The sequence below is a fragment of the Lissotriton vulgaris genome, chromosome 5 (genome assembly GCF_964263255.1).
Source record: "Lissotriton vulgaris chromosome 5, aLisVul1.2, whole genome shotgun sequence".
In the NCBI taxonomy this organism is placed as follows: Eukaryota; Metazoa; Chordata; class Amphibia; order Caudata; family Salamandridae; genus Lissotriton; species Lissotriton vulgaris.
In genome coordinates, this window is record NC_141693.1 from 106329491 (window position 1) to 106356718 (window position 27228).

General features: G+C 44.2%; 1 protein-coding gene across 1 annotated transcript in view; it reads left to right on the top strand.

The window, feature by feature from the left end:
- KCNT1 (potassium sodium-activated channel subfamily T member 1) overlaps positions 1-27228 on the top strand; it is a 1005890-nt gene that overhangs the window by 507456 nt on the left and 471206 nt on the right. Inside the window, exon 9 of the mRNA XM_086920997.1 lies at positions 24443-24537. Within this exon, the coding sequence (XP_086777123.1) occupies positions 24443-24537 (95 nt within the window). The remainder of the gene's footprint in view (positions 1-24442; positions 24538-27228) is intronic.

Here is a 27228-nt window from a genome sequence, read left to right on the forward strand (position 1 = left end):
AACGATCTTTCGGAAATTAACAGACAGGAACTCACTGTTGCACTACCAAAGTTTCCATAGACCAGGGTTGAAACGCAACTTACCGTTGTCCCAACTGATGCGAGTGAAACGTATAGTATCCTCGGAAAACACTTGCCAACAGGAAGTTAACAATATGGTGGAAAGATTTAGAAATCGGGGGTACCCGCAACAAACCTTAGACACAGCAGTTAACCAAGTTGGAGACATGAAACGGGAAGAACTGCTACAAACCGCAGTGAAGCCAGTGAACACCAGAATGGTGGTGGTTTCAAAATACAGCATCCTGAGCAATAGCTACCAAAAGATCATTCGCAAACACTGGTCATTACTGAGTTTTGAACCGGACTTTCGAGGTATTTTTGACCAACCACCGATGTTTGCGTACACCAGGGGTCGCAACCTGAAAGAGATGTTGAAGAAATCCATTAAAGACAGCGAACCAACTACATTCAGAGGTTTACGTCCCTGTTACAATTGCAGTAATTGTAATAATTGTATTCCAGGAAATACCATCAGCCACCCGATGAAGGGTCATCCTGTAAAACTAAGAGTAAATGCCACCTGTAACTCAAGCAATCTCATCTATATGCTCAAGTGCCCTTGTGGCAAATGCTACATTGGACACACAGAAAGGAAGATCAGGATTCGATTACTTGAACATAAGAGCAATATAAGAACAGGCAACATGAAATCTACAGTTGCTGCACACTTCGTTGAACAAAAACACTCCATAGCTCAACTGAAATATGTGATACTTGAACTAATCACTCCCACTCATAACAACAAACAAACATTGCTCAAAAGAGAGAACTTTTGGATTCGCTATATGGCATCGATGCAGCCACACGGTCTTAATGATCGGATGGAGTTTTTGTGCTATCTGTAATCTTTAATATTCAGTCATTTATGTATTTTTCCAGACTTAATGAATATCTGCCTTATTCATGTACTGTAATTGTTTATTCTGCTCTGTTTACATTTTCCGTTTTCATTTGCATTGTATGACACTCACTCAACATGGCCGCCACGTTTCCAGCCCGTTTTTTCACTTTATAGTCCGTTTTCACTTTCGGCATGTATACACGAACCGGTTAAAACTCCATCACCCGAGATCACTCCTGGGATTCCCGAGCTTGAGACTACTATGCGTGTTTTCACCTACATCACCAAGTGAGTACTCCGTTACGGAGAACGCGTTAGTAACAGGAGCACACGAGCGATGTATTTTTGGTAACACGCGCTGTTCTGTCATTTTGCAGATACCGCGCGGCAGCTCGTTAAAACAGTCCGTGAGTATCGTTCTCACGTCGGCACCTTTTTTAATTAATGAATCGGTTTAGTTGCACAAATCGGTGATTGGGGCATGAGGTTTGCACTAGAAGCACGTTGACTGCTCTTTCTCACTCTGTTGTTTTAAAATGAGCACATCCTTGATATAATCTCACCGGGCGACCCAGTGCATGACCAGATATTTACCACGCATACTTGACACCTCATTGTTGGTGTGATTTTTTAGCTACCATTCACGGATATTAAGTCAATGGCATGAATTGAATGTTATTTGATGACAATGTGTAGATACTGAATTTGACATGCATAGTGACATGGAGATTCATTCCTTTTTTGTAGAGTTGTCCCCTGAGGAAGGGCTTTCAAATCAGCCCGAAATGCATTGGGGAAGGATGCATACTGGATTATGATGTTGTTGGACATACAATTGGAACTTTAGTTTTGTGGAATTTCAGATGAAACATTAAATATTTTTTGGAACCCCAATATGAGGAGGAATTAATTTCAATGATTAATGGAAAAGACTTTTTTGTCAAAATTTAAAGCTGTGCAACAGGGTGTCTCTTTCCCAATGGGAGGAGCTTTGTATTAGTTCATCAGGAAGCCGTCAGCAGAATATCTGTAAATGAACAGCAAAATATAGAGAGTACTTTTTGATAGAATGTGCTCACAAAAAGAATAATCGGTATATACAAAAAAATACTGTGCTGTACTTAAAAAGTGGTTTGAGTACCATCTACTGAATAGACCACCAAATTAATAGATTGTGCACCAAAGCAGAATATTTGTGACTTTAAAACCGAAGAAGAAAAAGGTATTCATGCAAAGTGCTCTGTTAATAAATGACAAGTATAAATGCGACTAATTCGGGTGTAGATTATTTCTGTTATGGAATTTTTCACAGTGGACCAGTGTCCGCGTGGGGTGACAGGTTGATGTAGGTCAATGGAATATGCCCACATGCAGGGATCATTTTTGGCCCTTAGCATACCATCCAAGGTGAAATAGGTGTCTATCATGTTAAGACAAGGGACAAAAACATTTTGCACCTGTATCTGGTTACTTATATCGATAGATCTAACTCACTAGCCGGATGGAGCTGAGAAACCAGTCCAAGCTTGAAACAAACGGGATAACGAGAGGTAAAAGATAAATGGGAAGCCTATGGAATGAGGGATGGCCAAGAATGGAGCATCCAGGGTTGGACTCGCTTACCAAGGAATAGAAAGAGAATGCTCAATGACAGAATCTTAATGGCCGGTGAGTGTTGAAGATAATAGTAGACGCACTACAAAATAATAAAGAGAGCGAATACCTCATAGCGTGCAGGCTGTAAAGTATATACATGCCCAAAGATATGTTACTTGCTAAACACCTTACCATATTGGGAAGGCAGGGAGACTTGTTTTGCAATCGATCAACGCTAGGGCAATGCGCAGCATCAATAATAACAGCCTACAAAACAAAGATGACAATGACAAGGGAGCTGTAATAGTGATAAGTGACAGACTGAACCATCATGGGAGCTATATTTAATAGTGATGCAGCTGTGGCTGAACACATCCCTAGATACCAAGGGCCTTATCGTGATAAGAAGCCTGAAGAGACTTTGCGTGAGTTGGAGGGCACGGTGGCCGGCTTTGACAATGGACTTGGCAGCTTATACCATAAAGGTTGCCAGAGTGAAAAAGCTACCAGTGTGGTAGATAACAGGCAAAGTCTGCAACAGAGCTATACTTACTGTTGGTCCAACTATGACTTGAGGCGTCCCAGAGTAGGATACAGCATCAAGGAGGGTCTTCGTGAGGACCGTGAATGACGCGGAAGATGAGATATAGTTACGTCAGGCATGCCCCATAATTGATCGTATTGTGCTCTGGGTGTGCAACCTAGCTGTGAAATGGAGCTCCATGTTGAAAAAGGAAAAGGGTATAGCAGAGTATATGAACTGGAGAAAGCAACAATAAGTCAATATGCCAATAAAGACACAGAAATAAAGGCAAATAAATGAATAGGGGAAAATAAGGTTGCAAGCTCTTCAATTGATAACAGCCACTTAATTATGAAAAACATCAGAAATAATATGAGGTCCCGAAATCACAACATGGGGGCCATAAAAGGAGCCAGGCATAAGAAGTATATGCATCGTGCATGTCCCGGAAATAATCATATGGACCAGTGAATGTGCAACATGTGGGGAGAGGGAGTGCCATGTTGGAAAGGAATGGTGGTGTAACAACATATGTACAGAAATTCTACACTGGATCTATAGATGCCAAAGAAATTAAAAAATGTATGCATTAAGAACTGGTACAGAAGCAAAAATAAATCAAATGAAAAGTCGTAGAAAGTGATAGGATGATGGGCACATAATGTGAAGTAGGCCACTTGGTGTTAGAGATAGGGACTATTATGAGGTCCTAGGGTTTAAAAACAGACGGATGCAGCATGCAAATAAAATAAGTTTAGTAGTTGAACCGAATGGCTTGGTCCCAAGGAATTTTGATATTGAGACCATGGATGTGAGTATTAATTGAGAAAATCCCAAAAACCTCTCTGCGTTTACGAATTGCTTCTGGATCGATACCCGGATATTTTTTCTAGGATGATCCATTTAATATCTTCAGGTGTATGGTCTAAGTCCAGATAGTGTTGGACAAAGGGGGCTGAAAGCTTCTTCATCCGAATAGCTGATCTGTTTTCAGGGAGTCTTGTAATTAGGGTACGTGAAGTTTCTCCCACGCATCCTAACGAACGTGCTTAAATGCACATTTGCATGGCCTTTTGTGATGAGTGTGAGAAAAAAGGTGCAGCCACAGTTAGAAACATACATGTATCATAGTCTTCATCTTGTTGCAATAAATAGAAGAGCTATGTTTTATTTCCTTCTGGAATTGGAGGTGATGGTGAATAGTTCATATACAAGTGGGCATTGAGTTACAAGGTTTATCTGTCTCAACAGGGGATTCATCAGATCTAAACTTTTTGATTTGGGGCAGTCAGAAATGGGGCTAGCCTTGTGTACAGAGATCTTATTTGAGGTGTGTCTGGATTCTTTGATGAATGAAGATCTAGTCTCATAGACTGCTATATGGGCTAAGCACATTGCTTGAAAGATGATTCTTCTGGCTACCTAGAACCAAAGTATGAAAGAGAGGTCAGGTGTAATGTAGGAAAGAATCAGCAGCAGTCTGTCGGTTGCAGTTTGAACTCTCTGTAGCTTCCATAGTATTAAGGTTGTTCCAATAATGCACCGGATGACCTGGGGGCTGTGTCCAGCCTGTTGCCTCTCTTTAATGGATGTTTACCCTGTTACTGTCAGAGATAGCTCATGCCTAGGCCTGCCTCTATTTGTCTTCCGAGCCAGCTCTGCGCCACACCCATTCGGAGGTGGAAGCTGCCCCAGAACTGGTTTGGAGGTTTGCCCATTATCCTAGCCACACTCTGTAAAGGTACAGGAAGTGCTGACCAAAATATGAAAGGTTCGTCCATGTTGGATTTAGGTAGAGAGGGCCACCATGGGATTATTTACACTAATACACACAGGATGTTCTGCAAAGGTCTAAGGGTCACCCCAGGGAACGTTTACCTCATTGGCTAGGGAGTGGGTAGGTGTTTCCCCCACCCACAGGCTGGCACTGGGCATATGTGTGGTATCCCGAGTACCCTCCTCAGAACACTCCTGGATCTGCAGAGAATGAGAAGAAAGAGGTTCCTGCTGTCTGAAGATCCTGAAGAAAGACCTGCTTTTCTTGAACCCTGGACCCCGGAAGTGACTCCAAGGGTCAGTTGGCTGACCTCCCCAGTGAGCTATATGGACACCGCAAGCTTCCAGAGTCCTCTCTTCCTGCAACTGCCCAGCTGGCTATTTCTAAATAGATCTGACCTGGACCCTGCTGCTTGTTGGAGTGAGTCCTAACACCCAAGTAGTGCTGCATGGGTCCTGGGGTACTTCTCCTGAAGATTCTGGAAACCTAGGACTCAGACGCTTTTGGCCAATCTCTTGCTCTGGAAACCCAAAGGGGACCAGGACCAACCTGCTTATCCGACAAAGGTGCATTGCTGCTGGGCCTGAGGCTCAGGTTGCTCCCACTACGCTCTTCTCCACTGCAGCACATCTGATCCAGCAGGACCTTGCAGAGAAGGTGCCTGACCTCATGGAGCCCTGTTCAGCTATAGCATGCAGCCTTGCCCCGCTGGAGGAATCTGAGCTCCAAAAAAGCTCCAAAAAAGTGACTAAGTTGGCAGATAAAAAATTTCACCAGGATTAACCTAGTCCAATTTCCAATTCCAATTCATTTATTTATTTTGTTATGGAACTCCTACGGAGGTCCACAAAAAACACACCATCAGGTAAAAAAAGAAACAAACCATACATACAATGGAAAATTCTTCCTTATACATTGCTATGGAAATTCTTATATCAAACATACTGAGAAGTGTGCAAATAGTGCTAAAATACAAAATACAGTCAAATCACCAACCAGTAAAATTATTTTATCGACATCATGGGAAATGTGCAACTAGTGCTATAAATACATAAGACAATAAAAGAAATTCCTAATAAATAGGCAGAAATATTTTTATATCTTGATATATCTTAAAACAAACCATTACATTCAGAGGGGACAGAACCAAGTGCACCCTGGGCAGAGTGGATATTATATTTAATAAAAACTGACTTTAAAAACAATCGCCTAGCACTTGGCAGCTTTGGGCATACAAAAAGCACATGATTAAGATCTTGGATTTGCAACTGGCACAATTCACAAATTCTCTCTAGGTGTTTTATCCCAGATACCAGCAACATCTTTTAGAGGCTGCAAACTAAGGGGCCCATTAGGATGGCGGGCGAGTGCCCCTGCCAGTCTGGCGGTAGCCACCGCCAGCCTGGCGGGGGCAATCCGCCCGCCATCTGCACTTAAATTCCCCCCGCCAGCGGTCCGGACCGAAAGACCGTCCGCCGATTTTCCGCCCCGGTCGCCAAGACGACCGGGGGCGGAAAAGGTTTAATATGGTGGTGGTGTCTATGAGACACCGCCAGCCATATTACCATGGGCATGTACAAATGCCTTTCAGTGGCAAAGGCATGCAGAGACACCCTGTGGGGGCCCGTTGCGGGCCCCCATGGACGCGGGGGGTGCACATGGGGGGTACCTGCAGTCAGGGATAGGGTAAAGGACGAGACTAATCCAAAATTCGAGGCATAGTGCATGTGGGGCTGCCAAGGAGTTTAAATTGCAAATTTGATGCAAGATTTGTCCTTCTGCCTTATCGAAAGAAAGCCAATAGTTCATGTTCAGCACTTCGGCAGCATATATTAACGAGGGAGGGATTTTGACCTTGAAAACAGATAAAACATGGCCGAAGTGGCATCTCCTGCAAGTTTCATAGAATCTGTTTAGTGCACTTGCCTGGGAGACAGCTTTAATGGCACAATGTTTAATATGCTCTAAATCTCAGCCAGGTTTATAAAAAACCTTCCCCAAATAAAGGTACGAGTCAACCAGTTCCAGTCTTTCGTAACCAAGCATCCATCTTAAACAGCTCCTTATTTTAAGCCCCTTCTTACGAAATACCAAAATACCTAGTCCACATATCTGACCCGTGCTTTATTGCGGCTGGCCTTAAACCATACCCTTGTACTGGTGAAGTGCCATCAGATGATAGAGCTTGGCAACTATTTTGAATCTTACTTTTTTAAATTGACAACTTTAGTGCCACTTATTCAATTTGCGCTGTTTTGGTGTCATTTTATTTATTAAAATCTACTCTACTTTTCTTGTGTGTGTCATTGAATGTAAAGCACTTGTAATATAGCCAAAGGGATAGCTGTCACATTTGTGACAGAGTAACCCGCCTGCCGAACTCTAAATCAGGCCCAAAGTTTCTTTGGTTTGTGTGTACTAAATCTTTATCTTCCTTATAGTTTGACCACCCACATTTTCAAGACTTTCTTAGAGACCATCCTCTTGAGTTGTATATGTGGATGGAACTGTATAACATATTTGCACACTTTGGAGATAACAGTGACATTGGTAACTTTGTTGCTATCCAGAAAATGATATCTATAACACCAGACCTGCAGAAAAGTGTGAATAAGCAAAATTTAAACTGGTTAATAAATGCATTTTGCCTTTACTCTAATTTCTTGGCATGCATAACTATAAATATGTATAATCTGGTATACAAAAAGTGAATTTTCAGCACATTTCCAAGCATACACTTGGAAAGTTGTGATTAGCTGAAATATCCAAGGTTTCGTGAATTCCTGAAATTAGTGCTTTCTACAGTCATGCAAAGGAAACAACCAGTACAACGCGGGCAGAGCCATGCCTGCCGTTTCAACGCAAGTGCAACCACGCTTGCCTTAACCATGCATATGCCTTAACCACGCATTTGTGCGGGAAAGATGCTGAGATGGGTGGGGCCAGGAACAGGAAAGATTGGGGGAGGACACAGTGAGGTAAGTGTAGGTGGGGCTGGGTTTTGAGTGGGTTCATTTTAAAGGGTTGCAGTAGTTTTTAGTGTGCTTGGTTAGTGGTCAGGGTTATTTTCAGGGCTGATGGGGTGGAGTTGTTTTTAGGACAGGGAGGGTCGGGATGATTTTAGGGCTTGGGATAGTTTTTAGGACTTAGGGGGGTCAGGATAGTTTTTAGGGCTCAGGGGGTGGTTGGGGTAGTTTTTAGGGCTCGGGGGAGTCAGGTTAGTTTTTAGGGCTCAGGGTGGGGTCGGGTAACATTTTAGGGCCGGGGGGTGTCAGGTAGTTGTTAGGGCTAAAGTCAGGTGGCATTGGGTGGGACCTTTACTACACATCCCCATACCAATCATGCCTTTACCACGAAAATGTGTGGTAAAGGCATGAGTGGTAAATGCATGCATGGTTCAGACGCATTCGTAGTTTGGGCTGCCTGGTTGAGTCATGCGTGGTTTAGCCATGCATGCCTCTGTCATACAACACTCATGGAAACCTCAAGTTTCACATTCACTAAGTTCTTTAAGATTGTAGTCTAGTCCATAAAGTCCAAGTAAAACCACAACTGTATCTAGTAAAACTCTTCTAAAGAGGGAGGTTTTTTTGAAAATCAAAAAACCCTATTGACCCTCACACCCTGGGAGTGCCTGGGAGATCTCTTGTAGGATGTGAGGGTCATTTATTTTCCTGTCCTTCAACACCAGTTTTTTCTGGCGTTGACAGGAAAAAAGGCATTACACTGTCCACCTTAAATGGGACAGATGAAGGAAGGAAGGTGTAATGGTCATATTCTGTAAGGTCTTTGGAGGAAATATTCCATCCATGTAGTCAATAGGAGTCCATCCATCTTCAAATGAGGTGGGCAGACCTAAAGGCAGCGTAGGTTTTTGGAATCTCTCCATCAAACTCTAAATCGTTGATACTTCCTCTTTCACATGAAAGAGAACAATTAATAATTAGTTGCAAAAATATGCTGAAATTAGTTTAATGTAAGTCAGGTTAGAAACGCTGTAGCTTACTATGTATAGAAAAACATACAGAAACTCTAGCCTTCCTGTAATGATCTACGAAAAAAGAAACATATTTGTTTTCTGGTAATCACTGTTCATTTTAGAAAAACAGATCAGAAGAATGAAGAGCCATTTCTCGTTTTTATTGTTTAAACTGCAGATGTAATTATGCTCTGTGGCCAGCCTTTTACCTTAGCTGATAGAAGCTGGAATTATGATGTCACAATCCAACTGTAATAATGTATTATAGTTGAGCAGCTACGTTGTCGTTAGTGGTATTATTATATATATATATTTTTATAGAGCGCGCAGCTACCCGGAGGTTTCCCGGCGCTAAAGACATTTTAAGCGAGAATACAGTAGGGGGAAAGAAGGGCTTATAGGAGGATTATTGGTTGAACAACCATGTTTTTAGGTTCCTACGGAATTGGAGGTAGCATTTGTCCGTGCGAAGCTGGATGGGGAGGGAATTCCAGAGAGAAGGTACCACATCTTGACTGTAATAAGGGAATTTGAGGCACGCTTCTGTGCAGAGATTGCAGGCTTCCATGTCATATAAAATAATTTATAGTCCCATCTGTGACTTCTACTCCTGCAATATTAGTCAGAGCCAAAGGCATCTGTAATGCAGCATTGCTTGTCTAATACACTGTATTATCAGCTGAGGCATCTCCAGCAGAGGGGAAATTAATCACTGTGGCTTACTGGTGTGCACAGGACCAAACAGGACCTGAGGCATGCATGGCTTCCTTAACATCTGCTGCAGATGTGTAACTACCCTGAATCATAAAGCACAAAATAAATAGTTTTTTTGTCAGAAACATACATCAGCTGTCAGGAACTTGATACTATCCCAAAAACCACTTCTTCAATCTGACTCTTTGCCAAGATTTAGATGAGGCTCAGATTGTGCTGAATGTCACAATCACTGTATGTGGGAGAAGCCAGTACAGAGACACACATGTGTCGTATGGACTATTAAACCAGGGTTGCGAGATGACACATTATGTGTGCTTCTCACGAGTAACCCAGCATTGTCTTGTGTAGGAAGGGCCTTATTCGTAATCACAAAGAAAGGACGTGCATGTTGCAGATGATGCATACACCGACTCATGTAGACAGGCAACATAAGGTGGACAGAGACCTGTTCTCTTATTCAGAGACTGGCGTTTCTTGGAAGACGTGTAGAAAAAAATGACGACATTGACAGCTACAGGAGACCCTTGGTTGCTTGGCAAACTGGGAGAAACACACTAAACTGGTGATTAATTCCTACCCCACTCAGTCCAGGATGCCTCACTTAGGGGTATATTTACAAGGGGGTAGTGCCAACAGAACGTCACTTTTAGCGATGTTCTGGTGCCGCTATGCCCTCCTCCATATATATAAAGCGGCGCTAAGCCACTTTGAAAAGCTTAATTCTGCCTTGTAAATACGGCCCCTTTACACGCATCACTTTGCATGGAAGGGGCGTGCAATATGTGTGGCTGTGGGTGTTCTACCACAACACCTATTGTTTTTTGATGCTGCCCCAAATTTAAAACTATATGCAAATCTGAGGCAGTGCCAAAAACGAATGCCATCTAATAGCAGGCTTTAGAATGACGCAACAAAGAGAAATACTTGTATTTCTGTATTTCTCCTTGTTCTCTCTTTTTATTTATGTGCTGCAGCAGCACACATAGAAAGAGCAAAACACCATTAATAATTGGTTAGGTGAGGGGAGGGGCACCTTCCTGCACCTAAACAATCATTCCATGCAACGCAAGCACCTTGCACCATGGTGCAAGGGATCCTGCATTTGAACCAGGCCGCCATTTTTAGCACCAGCGCTTTGGAAACACAGGGGTGGGCTGTTCTGCATCCCTGCATTTTGGAAATGGTGAAGTGCGACGCTGCCAAATTTGGTGAAGCTCCACTGATCACTGGTGCAGCCTCTGCTAGGCTCATCAGGGGTCAAGTAAAGCTGGTGACCTGTCCAGCAAGAGATTACAGCCTTCATGTATGTGGAAGTCCACCGTATTTAAGGCAGAGACTACAATGCATATATTCCCTGTCCCAAATGAAGCGTGGCAGATTCCTGCAGGAAAAACGAACAGTAACCCCCATGTACAGATAGAAAACCTGCACATTTGAAATTTTTCTTTTTGTTCTTCAAAAACTCCAGTTGGTTGAAAAAAAAATATTATTGGGTGGGCCAAACAATATGTTGCCTGCTCGGCAGGCATTTCTGATGAAAGCATTTCCGCCCGGCACAGTTGCTCAACTAAAAATAGGGCAGGCATCTGTAGTCAGAAAGATGGAGGCAAGTCATCCGCCATTCCAGTGCTCAAAGGGGACAGCCTACCAGAGTCTAAATGACGCCTACAGCAATGGAGGTAGGGCGCGTTGAAAAAAAATCACCTACCTGGCTGCCGGCCCCCGCTACAACTTCGTTGTCTTCTGTTGAAGCACGGATGCACACAGGCTCCAGACTCCCCTAAGCCAATCACAACACTGCTGTCACCAGCAGCGTCGTAATTGGTCTGAGCTGCTTGGTTAAGTGCTCATACAGGGAGTGGGAGCGTGTGCGTGTTCTCCACCTGGCTGTGCAATACAGCCAGGTGGAGAAATGCTAAGTGTGCCCAAGACAGCCGTCCAAACCGTCATGCACACTTAAGTGCACCAACCACTCCTCACCCTGCTGGCTGTAACACCTGCTCAGCCTCACCCCGCCAAGTAAGGTAAACAAAACTGCCTCAGTACCGAAAATCTCTTGCCAGCAAACCCCCTCCCCCCATCCCCCTCGCTCTTCACTGTGGCCGCGGGGCGGTAAATGCAGGGGCGCTCATCGGGCGGCACGGGGCTAGTTATGCCACTGTAACATTGTGTTACTATCAATTTATTTTTCCTTTTTGCACTGCTCAAAGAGCAGTGGGGTGGCGCTCCTCCTCCTTAGCAGAGGTGTCGCTGCTGCTCTACAGTCACATACACAGACTGCACCAGACACACAACACAACACAGCAACGATCGTTAGAATGAAACATCGAAAGGTAGCCACGTAGAAGTACTGAGATGTAAGCACCTGTGCTGGACATGTTTACCAAAGGTTTTTGTAAACGTAAGTACAATGTAAGTAAGAATTAATCAAAGATTTCAAAATATTTACTTCACAAGTGTGATTTGTGTACACAGAAATAGAATCAGGTTCGTAGGCATTCCTGAGAGGTCTTACCTGCCAAAGTAGGCCGAAGACATGAGTGTGTTTCACGGTATGGAACCTAGATGGAACACTCTCATATTTGATGTGTGTTGATTGGATGGTTTTCCTCCTTGGAAAAAGAAAAATGTCCTGGTGGAAAAATAAAAGAAGCTTACTATGTTAGTGCTTGTTAGTCTCAGATTTGTGTATGCAGAATTTCCTGCTGGTCTGTTGGAAATTCTGCCTGTGTAAATTGTATGCATATGAATAGTTTGTTTAAATGTGACTATTGTATGGGAGTATTGTACTTTTCTAGAAATCCATGGTCTTCCTGCGAATCCCTGGATTTAGGAATTTCTGATTAATGTAAGAATTAAATCTGCAGAACTAAGAGCCTGGTGTATGATTTAAGTTCCCAAATCAGGATGTGCAGTTTACACCAGCCGTGGCTGCTGCAGGTAAGAGCAGTGGGCCAGTGAGGCCGGCTTGGGGTGGAGGGGTGTTCGAGAGATGACCACAAGGGGAAATTAAATAAATAATTGATTTTCCCTCGTAGTCGTCTCTCGAAATCCCCTCCAGCCAGCCCACCACTCTTGCCTGCAGCGGCCGCGGCTGGTTTATACTCTGTATGGTTTGCAAATAGCATTGCAATTGATGATGAGACCTTTGTACTAATAGGATACATCACAATTGTTCATTTGCAGATGAAGGATGAATTACCTGCCTGATAAATATTAATTAGGCAGGTCACAATTAGTGACCCCACGTTATTGGTTGTAGATGTAGGGCTGGAGGCCTCAATACAAATGTTTCCCTTTTTTTAACACATTGGGGGAGTCTTCTCCAATTCACCCAAAGCTCCCCTCAAGGCTACAGAAACAGTTCCGAAAGTGAAAGCGGTCCAAAAGGGACAGCTTCCCCTTTAGAAATCAGTTTTAACCCCCAACTCGGGGGTTGGTAATTGATCAATGACTTGGGGCTACAATTATGGTTACAAAACATTAACACCTCCCTTTCTGAATCAATCACAAATAGGAGGGGTGTCCAATTCATCTATCGTATTTGTGATTCAGAAAGGGTCCCAAAAGCCCTTTTACTTGTTAAAAAAGAATTTTGTAACTCATGAAAGGGCTTTTCTACCTTATAATAAAGTTCTTTTCCAGTCTCTTCAAACCCTGATTTTCCAAATTGCAGGGTTTGCAATTGCAAAAAGAGCTTTGCATATCAGGCACCACATTTAACGCTTTTATGATGATCCTTGGGAATTAGGACTTTCAATCAATCAATCAATCAATCAGGACATTTGTAAAGCACACTACTTACCCGGGAGGGTCTCAAGGAGCTGGGGGGGGGATGCTGCTACTGCTCGAATAGCCAGGTCTTGAATAGTCTTCTGAAGGTTAGCAGGTCCTGGGTCTGCCGTAGGAGGATGGGGAGGGTGTTCCATGTTTTGGTGGCGAGGTGGGAGAATGATCTGCCACCAGAGGTCGCTCTTCGGATGCGGGGGACTGTGGCGAGGTCGGCGGAACGGAGCTGGCGGTTGGGAGAGTAGAAGCTGAGTCGTCTGTTGCGGTATGTTGGTCCGGTGTTGTAGAGTGCCTTGTGTGCTTGGGTGAGGAGCTTGAAGGTGATCCTCTTGTTGACGGGGAGCCAGTACAGGTCTCCCAGGGGGAGAGTGATGTGGCTGCGGCAAGGGATATCGAGGATCAGGTGAGCAGAGGCATTTTGAATGCGCTGGAGTCATTTCAGGAGTTTGGCCGAAGCTCCTACGTAGAGGGCGTTTCTGTAGTCCATCCTGCTGGTGACGAGGGCCTGGGTGACCGTTCTTCTTGTTGCGGTTGGGATCCACTTGTAGAACTTGGGGAGCATGCGGAGGGTGTGGAAGCAGGAGGACGAGACAGCATTGACCTGCTTTGTCATCGAGAGAGTGGAGTCGAGGATGAACCCTAGGTTGCGTGCGTGGTCGGTGGGTGTTGGAACTGTTCCCAGTGTAGTCGGCCACAAGGAGTCATCCCAGGCCGAGGGGGTGGAGCCGAGGATGAGGACTTCCTTCTTGTCCGAGTTTAGCTTCAGTCGGCTGTTCTTCATCCACTTAGCGATGGCTTTCATTCCTTCGTGGAGGTTGGTTTTGGCGGTGAGGGGGTCCTTTGTGAGGGAGATGATCATTTGGGTGTCGTCGGCATAGGATATGACGTTGAGGTCATGCAGTCGGGCGACGTTGGCGAGCGGTGCCATGTAGATGTTGAACAATGTTGGGCTGAGGGATGAGCCCTGGGGTACGCCGCAGATGATCTCTGTGGCTTCGGAGCGGAAAGGGGGGATGGAGACGCTCTGGGTTCTGCCGGAGAGGAAGGAGGGGGTCCTGTCAAGAGCCTTGTCTTGGATTCCAGCGTCATGAAGGCTTGTGCGTATGGTGCGATGGCAGATGGTGTTGAAGGCGGCTGACAGGTCCAGGAGGATGAGGGCCACAGTTTCGCCATTGTCCAACAGGGCCCTGATGTAATCGGTGGCGGCGATGAGGGCGGTTTCGGTGCTGTGGTTGCGAAGAAACCCGGACTGGGATGGGTCCAGGATGCTGTTCTCCTCGATGTAGAGGGTCAGTTGTCTGTTGACGGTCTTCTCGATGACCTTCACCGGAAACGGGAGCAGAGAGATGGGCTGGAAGTTCTTGAGGTCCTTGGAGTCAGCCTTGGGTTTCTTGAGTAAGGCGTTGATCTCGGCGTGCATCCAGCTCTCCGGGAAGGTCGCTGTCTTGAAGGAGATGTTGATGGCTTTCTGGTGATGGGGTGCGATGGTGGTGCTGGCTTTGTTGAAGATGTGGTGTGGGCATGGGTCTGGCTGAGATCCGGAGTGGATGGTGTTCATGATTTTGATGGTGTCTTCGTTGTTTATGTTGGTCCAGGCGAGCAGGGGGTCGGTGAGGATGGTGGCCATGGAGATGGAGGTCTCGGTGGTTGTCAGGGCGGCCGTGTCGTTGAAGCTGTCGTGGATGTCAGCGATCTTGCGGTGGAAGAAGGTGGCAAGGGAGTCGCACAGGTCTTGCGAAGGTGGGATGTAGTTGGTGTTGGAGCTGGGGTTGGAGAGTTCCTTCACAATGTTGAAGAGGTCTTTGCAGTTGTGTGCGTTGATGTCTAAGGGGTCCTACAAGGAGGCCCTCTTGGCGGATCTGATGAGGTGGTGGTGCCTGCGGGTGGAATTCTTGTGGGCTGCATAGCTCTCCGGTGTCTGTTCATGGTGCCATTTCTTCTCTAGCTTTCGGCAGGTTTGCTTGGAGGCCTGGAGGTCATCAGTGAACCAGCTGGCTTTCTTGTTGGCATGTCTGTTGGAGGATTTCATGATCGGGGAGAGGGGGTGGGTGCAGTCGTCGATCCATTGTCTGAGGTTGGCGGCGGCGGTGTCGGGGTCGGCTGGTGGGCTCCGGGCGAGGATGGTGGTTAGCTGGTCTTCGGTGACTTTACTCCAGCAGCGGCCGGGATCTGTTGGGTGCGGTGGTGCGTGGTTGGTTTCTGGAAGGTGAAGTGGATGCAGCGATGGTCGGTCCAGTGGAGTTCGGTGGTGTGGTTGAAGGAGACGTGGGCGCTTGCGGAGAAGATGGGGTCAAGCGTGTGGCTGACGGAGTGGGTGGGTGTTGTGATTAGTTGTCGGAGTCCGAGGTTGGCGAGGTTGGCTATCAGGGTGGTGGAGTTGCGGTCGTTGTTGTTCTCGAGGTTGAAGTTCAGGTCCCTAAGAAGGATGTAGTCTGTGGAGGTGAGGGCGTGTGTACTGATAAAGTCAGCAATGGCGTCCCTGAACTGTGGTTGGGGTCCTGGGGGTCTGTAGACAAGGGTTCCTCTGAGGATGTTGGGATCAGTGTGGATCTGGAAGTGCAGGTGTTCGGCGGTGCAGAGGGTGTCGTCGGTGTGGGTCGAGACTCTGAGAGTGTTCCTGTGGACGATGGCGATTCCTCCTCCTGCGCCGTTGGTGCGGTCCCTGCGAGTGATCTTGTAGCCATCCGGGATGGCTATGGCGATGTCGAGTGCCAAGGGGGGGTTCAGCCAGGACTCCGTCAGGAAGGCGACGTCAGGGGAGGTTGAGTTGAGTAGGTCCCAGAGTTCGGGTGGAGCGTGTGTGGAGGAGAATGCATCTGAGGTAGTTGAGTTCCTTCCTGGTGGGTGGATTAGCGGATCGGATGCTGGTGAAGCTACAGTTGCGGCAGGAGAAGGGTCCTTGGGTGCGCTTCGGGTGGCTAAGAAGCAGGTGTGTGATTGTCTGATGTTGAGTGCGGGGAGGGTGCTGGTTTCGTAGCGGCGTAGGGTGTTTGCGGGGGGCAGGGGGTCTGGCGAGGAGCGCGGTCCAGGCACAGACGGGCTTGCCTTAGACGCACCTTTGGCGCGCCAGCGGCTGCCATATATGCGGAGGTGGGAGAGAGGAGCAGCTGGGAGGTGGGAGCGGGGCAGCAAATGGGCGAGCAGGGGGGCGCGGCCGCAGGGACGCAGTGGCGGGAAAAAAGGGGTGAGAAACGGCAGAGGGAAAACAGAGGGCAAAGCAGGGCACAGAAATTACAGGAGGGGGAAGGAATAGAAGCAATACAGATGATAATCAGTCCAAGACAGTACAAAAACAAATTACAGGGCACAGAATCACAGGAGGGAGAGAAGGAGATGAGGGAAAATGAAGGTGGCAAATAACAGTCAAGAGACAATAAACAAAGTCCAGCGAGCAAGTCTCGAACTCGAGTCTGGCAGCAGCAGCAACCTGGGGGGCCGCTAACAAACGGTGGAGCTGTTGCGGCGGCGATGGAAATGACCTCCCCGAGAGCAGTGTCAAGGGACTTTAGACATTTATAGAAACAGATAGACACATTTTAAAATCCATAATTAACTACTGCTGTCATGTATTTATGATCTCCTGTAGAGTTTAATGAAACAGAAGCTCTGCCATACATTGGTGAAGCTCTCACCCTTCTAAACTGATGGCTCCCCACGTCTTTTAGAAGTGGCAGAACAGTTGGAATTTCAGTGGTGGAGTGTCAGCAAGCTCTGCTGTTGGAATCCCTTGACATGGTGGTCCATCCTACAAAAGACTTCTGAGTCACAGTGGAGGCAGCCCCACCCTATTTAAGGCAGGACTATTGCCACTGATTTTCAATACCCTGTCTAACAGCCATGCACATCAGACCTGTGCATAAAAAACAAATATGGCCCTGATGCACAGGAATAATACTTAGTGAGCTATAAAAAAGTACACACACTCCAAATTCTTCTGGACTTACAATGCATCTGCTTCACTGGCAGATGCAGAGTTGGGTCAGAAATCTCAGCCATGCTGTTTGGAAATCTATATATAGGGTAGGTAATATCCATTGGGAGTTCCTCCACTAGAGACGAAGGTTTCTGCTGCCCCCGCAGGCAAGTTGGCTGCCTGCCATGCCTTAAATGACCCCCTTAGCCTCTACTTACTATTCAGAGTACTTGGAATAGGAAAGAAAACATTTTATAGTTAAGCATGGGCGAATTTTGCAAATCTCGCGTTCGCGAATTTTGCGGATTTGCGAACTCGCAATCCGCAAAATCCGCGAATTCTCGCGAATTTGCGGATTTTTTTTTTTTGTGTTTGCGCGGGTTTCTGCGAGTTCGCGAGGGTTTTGTACAATGTCGCAAATTGCGAACTTACCTGTCGGGTCGCAAGTTTCGCGAACTTGTTGTTTCTACGTGTCCAGCCTGTTTGGGACACTCTTCTTCATCACTGCCACTCTCTGTCACCACTGCCACTCTCTGACTACTCATGCCACCCTCTGGCCCACCCATGCCACCCTCTGTTTCATCACAGCACCCTCTGGTTGTCCAGTCAGTGTACATTATTGTGGCAACAAGCACACCTTCCCTGCCTCAAGTGACCTGAATTAATTTGGGGCTGATTAATGTGTCACAGAATATTTTTTTAGCTGGCACCTGCTTCCTTAGTGCTTCCTGATTAGTGATCTTTTGAACTTGCTAAGTGCTTTCATTGTTGCAAAATTAGTTACAACACCTGCCCTGCCCCAACTGACAATAATGAATTAGGGGCTGATTAATGGATTTGAACCTCCAGCCTGGCTCCTGCTTGTCTCCCTTAGCTGTAATTCAGGACCTTTGTGGCATATGTGTAACTATTCTGAGGTTCAGAGCAGGGTCACATAATAGTTGCAACTGGCAACTGAACTCTGGAGGGGCCCCTCAGGAAGCACTACAGGAAATGGCTACTAATGATGAGCCTGAACTTTTGAACCTGGTAAGTAGTTTCAGTTTTGCTAAAATCGTATTTCTGCAATTTTGCACTTATTCGCGGGGCGCGAAGTTGTACTGGGAAGCCGCGAACTCACGCGAACAGTGCGAGCAAAATCCGCTGCTCGCGGATTTGCGGATTTTGCGGGAGATTCCCGAATCTCGCGGATTGCGAATTTACCGAAAATCCGCAAAATCCGCGAGCGAAACGGATTTTCCGCCCATGCTTATTTATAGTGGTGATTGTTAGCACAACTAACAAACTGTTTAAGCCTCTTGTGGAAACCTAAACTGTGCTTGGAAACTTCTGGGTATAAACTGTGCATCTATGCTTCTAAATGGGAAATTCATCTTCAAAGAAACAGGATCTCTGAGAAAAGATTTAATTATTGAAGTGGAAATGTTAATCTATATAGCAACTTTCCAACTTGTGTAAGTTAGGAAAAGTGTGGCATGAGGGTGCAGATGCTTGGCGATGGAAATGTTGGTAAATACCTAGAAAGTTTAAACTTGCGGTATTTTGGTAATTAGAAAACATTTGCAGGTAGTTTGCCACCCTGGATATACACATGCATAAATGTGCACCAACAAAATCATGGTTTAGTTGTGTTTTGAGGGTGGGAAGATGGAAGGGATCATCCCCAAATCTCACCACAATAGTGCATTCATGAGAACTTCCAAGTTGGGAAATGACTTACAAGAGATAGGTGAATACCCCAAAACTTCCAGAATGGTGGGTGCTCATCTGCTTTTGAAGGTAAGAATGACCACAAACCTCCCCCTTAACCCTGCATTTGACAATGCCACATTCGACCACACATGTGAACATTTCGGAATTCAGAATTCCAGATTTGTGGCTAAACGATTTCAAATATTCATCTTGTGAATCAGAATTCTCAATACCCACTACTGGTGCCAATGAGTTCCCTATAATGAGGGAAGCTCAGGGCTCCTGGTCATCTTCCTCAGGACAATAAGTCTACAACAGAACCTGGGTCCCAATCAAACATCCTCGAATCGATGAGATGATCATGGAAAGAAGACTATGGGGCCAGTCCATGTCCAGTGCCAAACAATTATCTTTGTATCAATACAGTGGAGAAGTGTGGCTCAATGGTTAGAGCGGCAGACCCTGATGCAGAGGTCTGGCCCGGGACCAGGGTTCAATTCCCGTCTCGGCAGCTCTTAGACTCAATCTCCCCGGACCTGATAATTCTCGCCTCGGTGCCTAGTCTAATCATGGGTCCCACTCTGTGACTCTGGGCAATAGCTTGCTTAATCTCCACAACGGCCCAGCAGCGCTTGGATGCCTGGCTTCACCTTGGGGTTGCCCAGGAGTGGACATCTCAAAGGAAAGCCAGGAAGGGTTCCACAGCGGTATGAATTCAGCGCTACGAGACCTCTGGGTAGAAGGCGCTATATAAATACAAAACACACAATTACAGTATAAATGTAATGCATGTAAACAACACTTTCATAATATCTCATATATTTATACCATACACTTACACTTTACACAATGAACAAATTAGTGAAGAGCACAACGTACAATGCCAAACTTAATATTGGAGAATAGCATAAAATTAGCACAAGTAGGCAATTAACTCATAATAAGAACAGTAATCTCATGTGTGTTGGCCAGACAACAACCAAACAGATGTTCAAACACCATTGAATATTTCAGCCTGGGTCCCTAGTGAAACACTTTGGAATGTTCACAATTACCTGGTGTATGCAAGCTCCTTGATATATATGTATGATGTATATTCTATGGGTTGGAGGTACTTAATCCATAAACCTCCAGAAAATCCTTCAATTTTATAATGACTCTGTTTCTCAAACAACTAAGGTGCCAGACACAATGTTACATTGTTCTTCATGCTGTAATTTGTGGTCCCTTTGCCCTAGAATATAAGCACCGCTGGTTGCAAGGGGAGTTATTTTCCAAAATCCTAAAGGCAACTGACCATATTAAACAGAGAGTCTAACCCATGAAAATATTTCTAGTTGGCTTGGTGAATCACATAAAGTCAAAGATCTCAGTTTACAATTAAGGAGTTCATATGATCCATTGAACAGTGCGCTGTGCTGCCATAATGATGATGTTTTGTGTTATTCAAATGCAGACTAACATAAAATATATGGATGGGGTAAAAGGCACAGGCGGGGTAGAGGGTGGTTTGGGGGGGACGGGGTGATTGCAGCTGCAAGTGTTCTGTCATGGCTTCAGTGCTTCTTGGTGGTACACTGTAGACCCTTTACTAAGTTGTGTGTGGGTTCCTCTTGCATTGCTCTGGGTTGTACAGTTATATTTTTTATTGAGGTGTCAGTGAGTTGTGGCTCCTCTGGGTCTCTGTTGTTCACTATAGACCCTTATCTGAGGTAACTGTCAGTTGTGCCTCCTCTGGATGTAAACAATAAACCCTTTATTGTAGTATCTACACTAACACTTAGGCTGCTCCTTCACCTAGGTTGACCTTTCACTTGGTTAGGTAATTATGGTGAACACACACAATAGCACCCACTACTCTCCCAAGCACTTTAACTACATTCCTCGCATAGGCAGTGCTACAAGTCACTGCAGCAAAACTGGAAAACTTCCTCAATCCTTACATGTGATACCAATTATTTTTCCCACATAGGCAAAAAAACACACATTCAAACAAACTGTATGAACTATGCACCACAAACAAAGGAATTTCCTATTTAACCAAAGTGCTTTTGGCTTAGCACGTGGTAAGGAACACTTTAAAAAGGCTAGTCCAGTGCAATAAATTGTTTAAAATATCACATTGTTGGTGGACTAAATATGTAAATATACTTCTTCTCTTGCCTTACAGATGTTCTGGAAGTAGCACATTATAAGGACTTGTGTCCCGCAAACGGGTTGTTGCAGTCATATATTTTGAGTCTCCAGGACACCCAAGGGAATGATGGTACCCTCTGGAATGACTGGTGTCATGGGCCAACATGGGAAAGACTGTATTTGGGTTAGGGTCTTTCTACATGTGTAAACAACAATTACTCTGGATTCACAGTCATAGAATGACATTTTTAATAGTTTTTTAGTTAGACCTCAGGCAGTAGATGACTTTTAAGGATCCATGTTGGAAAGAAAAAAACATTGGTCCTGGTTTCAGGTTTGACCAACTGAGTAGTGCCCGTTGGGATGGTGGAGAACATTACTCCTGCCATCCTTATAGTACTCCATCTGGCAAATTTAGAGATGACCCCCGGCCCAATGAGCTGCTCTGTACATTGGAAGGAACATCCATCATTATGGTATTGACGGCCATACATTTTAGATTTTTCAATGTTTCAGAAACAAACTCCCAAAAGCGGGTGTTTGCATTGGAAAAAAGCAGAACAGAAATCTAATGACCCCCAACCCTTTGGATTATTTTTTTTTTTTAAACTTCACCTTTGGATTTTTATCCCTTGGTGTGGATGTCATTATTGCTATTTTTTTCCTGTCCTTCACCATCCAGGTTTTTCTGCAATGATGGACAGAATACAGACAGAGATAACAAATGTGGGTGGTGTAATGTTCTTCCTCCAACAGCCCCAACTCCATTGGGCTGAAGTGGGAAGTATTCCATCAATGCAGGAAATGGGGCTTTGTGGACAGAATACTTAAGGTCTGTACATCTCAAAAAGAGGCAGTCAGAGCAAGGGTTTGGCGGGAATGATACTCCACCAAAATTTGCACATAAGTACCCTGCCTGCCAATTCTAAATCAGGCCATTAGTTTTATCCTATGCTGGGAAATATGTATTATAGGTTCCTCAAAGCTGGGCAGAGAGACAATGCCATCTTGCAAAAAGGCACAGTCTTTTGATAGTCCCAACAGGTTCACATATTTAATGTGCTCTAGTTCTTCAGAGATACTTCTTGGTTCACCTCAGACCCACTGTACAGCAGGAACTTGTGGCTCCAAATTAGGTTTTTCGACTCTGCATAAGGTGAGGTTTAGCTGAGTCTACCTAGTGTCCGCTGGTTCATGGCTGCTCCTCTCCTGTCCAGGGCAAGTATAAGTCCAAGAGGCCTAAGCAACACACAGCAGAAGGATTGCAGAATTCAGCAGCTTCAAAAGTTGTAGCAGATATCACTTCTCACTGGTGTTTGTGATTTTCTTTCACAGTCCAGATGAATATCAGAAATAGGTTTCTGTAGTGTATAAAAACTGACATTCAGATATCTGCTGCTGTTTCTGCTTGCTCTTTGTATCTTCAGAAGCTTAGACCCATTCTTCTTCTTATGTGTCTTTGTGCTTGAAAAACAGTAATTGCAGCAACTATTGGATCTCAGCTTCAGTAATGTTTTGTAGCTTAGCATCTCTAAATTACAATTACTTAAACTTCAAATTATTCAGAATCAGGCCACTGGTTATATCTTCTATTTTGGCCAAACTCCACTGGTTATCAATTCACAAAAGGATTATTTTTAAACTCTGTGTCCTGTAGACAAAATGTCTTTTTACGTCTGCACCTATTTTTGTCAGAGCCAAACTTAGGAAATGCAAACCTATCCACTCTCTTCGCTCCTCACAAGCAAATGTTCTTGTGGTCCCTTGTTTCAAACAATCTTCTACTGGTGGAAAATCTGTCTCAGTTTTAGCCTCCAAAATTGCTAATGAGCTGGAATCTTTCCCTTCCCACAATCTTTTAAGGAAGAAACTCAAAGTTTATCTTTTCTTATCCGTATCCTCTTATTGTCCTCTTCTGTCGGTGGCTCAAGCACCAAGAGACCTTTGTGTCATAGCTCTGTTTTCTAAATATATATCAACATTAGCATTAACAAAAATTTACATTTCATGGAGGCCCTGCAGAAGGGAAGGAGCCAGTCTCTGCAGATGTAAGTTTGAAAATCCATATTTCCACCCAATGCACTGCAGGCAAAATCTTGTACATTGGTGGGGAGGGAATAATACTATATGTCAAAAGAATGTGTATTAGAGAGACAGCGCCCAAATCTTCTTAGCTAAGTCTTCAATTTTCGAGACAGTTACAAAAAAAGAGCAGATCCCACAGATGGACACCAGAATGTACATTTGGCATGACAGAGCAGACTTGCTGAGATGTGATAAGCTGTCACCAAGAAGATCTTGGGACAAAGCTGCCCAGTCGGTTAAAAAGTTACTGGGCACTCCCTTATTCTGAAGGTGTCCTAGCAGAAGGAAAATATGGATTTTTCTAATAGTCAGCTATGAGCTGGAGGGATCTGTCTTTTCTGCAAAACGCACTGAATGGGACTTTCCATTTCACTGTGTCCTTACAGAGCACAGCATTCACAAGACAAATGAAAACGTATGCATGTTACACCACAAGCATATCACACAGCACAACTCACAGCATATGCACAGGGGGAAGAGAAGACGCCAGACACTATTATTCCATTTGCAAATCACGGTGGCAAATTGCACAGCAACATTTTGCTAATAGATTTGAATTTCGAGAACCATCGTATGTACTAGTAGGTTGATTCTCAACGTAACAAATTGCAGGGGGTTGCAGAATGGCCGGCCTATTTATTATTCACCAGGCATGTTCCAATTTGCAAGCCCCTTTGATTGGTTGCAATCACATGGATGGGGGCCTGCGAGGGACAGCAAACCTTCATCCCAGTGAATCCATTTCAAGAGAAGAATTGTGGCAAAATATGAAAATGTGGGCACAACTTCCTAGCAGTGTTAGGACTTTCAACATTCAAATTACTAAATAAAATTGCTATTCAAATAATCTACTTGTTCGCCTTTTTTTTCTTAAGGAACCTGGTCACTCCATGCTCCATGGAGGCCCCTCACAGGTCCATATTAGTGCTATAATAATCTTCATTAAAATAATATCTTTTTTTTATTTTATATTCCTGACAGTAATCAAGTGAATATTTATGATATTGCTAGTGGTACAATTAGAATTACTGTAGTCAAGTATCAAAAGGGCTACAGACAGGTTTCTCTACTGGGTATAGCTATCATATTGATCTATTTTTGGGTTCAAATACATGCTCACTCGTGGTGATCTCAGCATGGCCTTTAGTGCTGCTTAATGTTAACGTGATAAATAAGTGGCTCACTTAGCAGTCTCTGGTGCCTAGATATTTCTTTAGGGATTGAAGGTGCTTTTCTGTATGTATGTGTGTTTCTATCTATATATGCAAACATCATTGTGGCTTTTCTTGGTCAGTTATCACTACTAACAAGGCATGCTCTCTTGTCCTGCAGAATGACCTCCATCGAGCGATCCAGAGAACACAGTCAGCCATGTTTAATCAAGTTCTGATTTTAATCTGCACCCTCCTCTGCCTTGTCTTCACTGGGTAAGCGCGTGCTCTATTTATCTATGTGGGATGTTGTCATGTTGAGGAGGACCCCAGCTGATGTCCAGTAACCACATGTTTGAAAAGTTTCAAAAAGGACTTTTTCCCACCATAAATGTCCTCATGTTCTGGGATTCATCAGTTCCTACGAATGCCCTTTGAAGGATGAGTGCCAGCGGGATAGGTGTATTCAAAACCTGAAGGATGTAGTCATTGAGTTAGGTATTAATAACAGATCTTGTTGAAGTGCTGTGCGACTGTTGACGCTGTGGAGGGTGCGAGCTTACCTACCTGATCTTTCAAAATTTCTCTATTTCCTTTCAGACGATCTTCTGTCAGTCAGTCACATCCCATCAATAGCACAACCAGTCGTACCATTGCTGAAACTGTTTTACTTCATACCAATCTCCAATTAGATCATCCCCCTTCAGAAAGCTCTCCAATTCTCATTGTGATCTTTCCCCAACTAGACCATTTCCTGGGCAAACATTTCCTTAGACAGATTAATCTCCGACCTTTTCCCAGTCAGGCTCGCAATCCATGCAATTCCGCAAATGCCCACTTCCTGTGCAATTGAACATATGTACTAAATGACCACATAAGGTACTAAGACGTATACAACGTATACCGTTTTCACGTTCAGTAAAGCATGTGTCCTCTGGCCTCCCCATCATACCATCTGTTTTTTGTGCCTTCCACCATATTGCCAACAACAAATCTAGTATATGTACACAAGATAAACCCAAAGATCGGAAGGAACCAAGGGTACGTGAGTAATTCTAGAGACAAATGCCCCTTAAGAAAAAATTAAATACAGTTGTTCTGGATACAAAATTCAGTTCCATAAACAGATTCAATGATCAGAGTTTTCAATTTTATTATCGCAATTCGTTCAAAAATTTCAATTACCCCAGCCGGAATAATTTCAGAAACCAAAGGTCAAGAGAGCAAACAAGAAATGAACTGAAACAATGAGCACAAAAACAATAATGCACAGAAAAACAATTGTTAAAAGCTGACAATAAAAGACATTTAGACATATACAGGTGACCAACATTAATATAACACCTTTAGGTAACTTCTTTTAAAAAGCAAAACACTACTGCACCCAAAACAAAAATACTACAAAGCATAGTGTACCGGGTCAGAGTGCATATCGACGACGTTTCGATCCCGTAAAAATATGGAATCATTATCAGTACTGAGGATCAGTTGCATGGCATGATATCAATTGATATATTACATGAAGCACCTGATTTTTCAACAATTTGTAAATAAATAAACAAACAACAGACTTTTTCAACACAGTTAGTGCCTGTTCATGAATATCATACGAAGATGAAGCACTAGTGCTGCTTCTATCGACACGTGTTTTCAATACGATGCGAGAGTAAACCACAAGTGGGAATCAATGCCTTAATAGAAAACGTATTTGAGTCATGCTGACCTGATAGCATTGCCGTTGTCTCTAGAATTGAACAACACATCTAGTGGCAAAGTTTTGATGTAACCAGCACACTAACACTGCCCTCTGTCCAACCCAATAAACCTGCAAGTTCCCTATCCAACCCACTGCCCAGCACCAGCACATGGTCCCAGGCACATTGCCAAAGGACATCCAATCAACAGCAAAATTATAAGTAGATCTTGCTCCCTTTTAAACCTATTAAAAATAATCACAATACATGCCAGCAAATGTACAGCAGTCCTGCGCCTCAGATTGACACTGACTTTACAAAACCTTTACCTGCAGTATATTAAGTTAAATCACCAGTACCTCAGTGAATATAACAGACCAAAATAGTATTTTACTGTTTATATTTCCTTTATAAATGTGGTGTCCCTTTTCCTTGTCTCAAGGTTTCTGCTATTACTGCTGGCATCTGCCCTGATCACTTTTATTCTTACACTCTTCACACCAGCCTCTTCCAGTCACACCTGGCATTTTCACTTTGTCACTCCAAGTTCTCATAAGATGACTCCAAACACTCAGTTATGCACACTTTTATGAATCCTGGCGGTTCACCAAAAAACATTATATATCTCGGGATTAACTTCTAATCCACAGCTCACATTAACTGTAATACATCAGGATATTCTGACCTTCAACCCTTCAGCACCTGATCTTCCACCTGAACAGGTAACCATTTTCACCTTCTTCAGCCTTGCTATGACTACTCACTCCAGTCCATGTCTGTTGTACCTCAATTAGGTATTCAGAAATACAGCTATAACCCTGAGATGCACAACCCCTGGTGTGCAAACAATATAGTAAAATGTAAAGCTCTACGTACTTGAATAGCATGTAAACAAATGGTGAATCAACATCCCCTTTGCTATGCCTGTTACTCTTCTGTAAGCACTAAAATCAAAACCCTCACATGGGTAATTATACCAATATACTCATCATAAGTGAACAAGAGGTTCTTGTACAGGACTACTGTTGACCGTTTGAAAAATAATTGTTTTTAGGTAGAGCCCTTTGCCATCTTATAATTTTCTAATGTTTCTCTTATATGCATCTTAATAAAACAAAATGACTGAGCATTTATGTGCTTATCTTTGTATTCTCTACATTTTGTAAAATAAAATGATTTGTGGACAGACCCAATCACTCCAAATCCTAAACTTCTTCTCTGAAGGTCTCTTAAGGTATATTGGCACCATCGCCTAATTTCTAAGCTTCCTCAG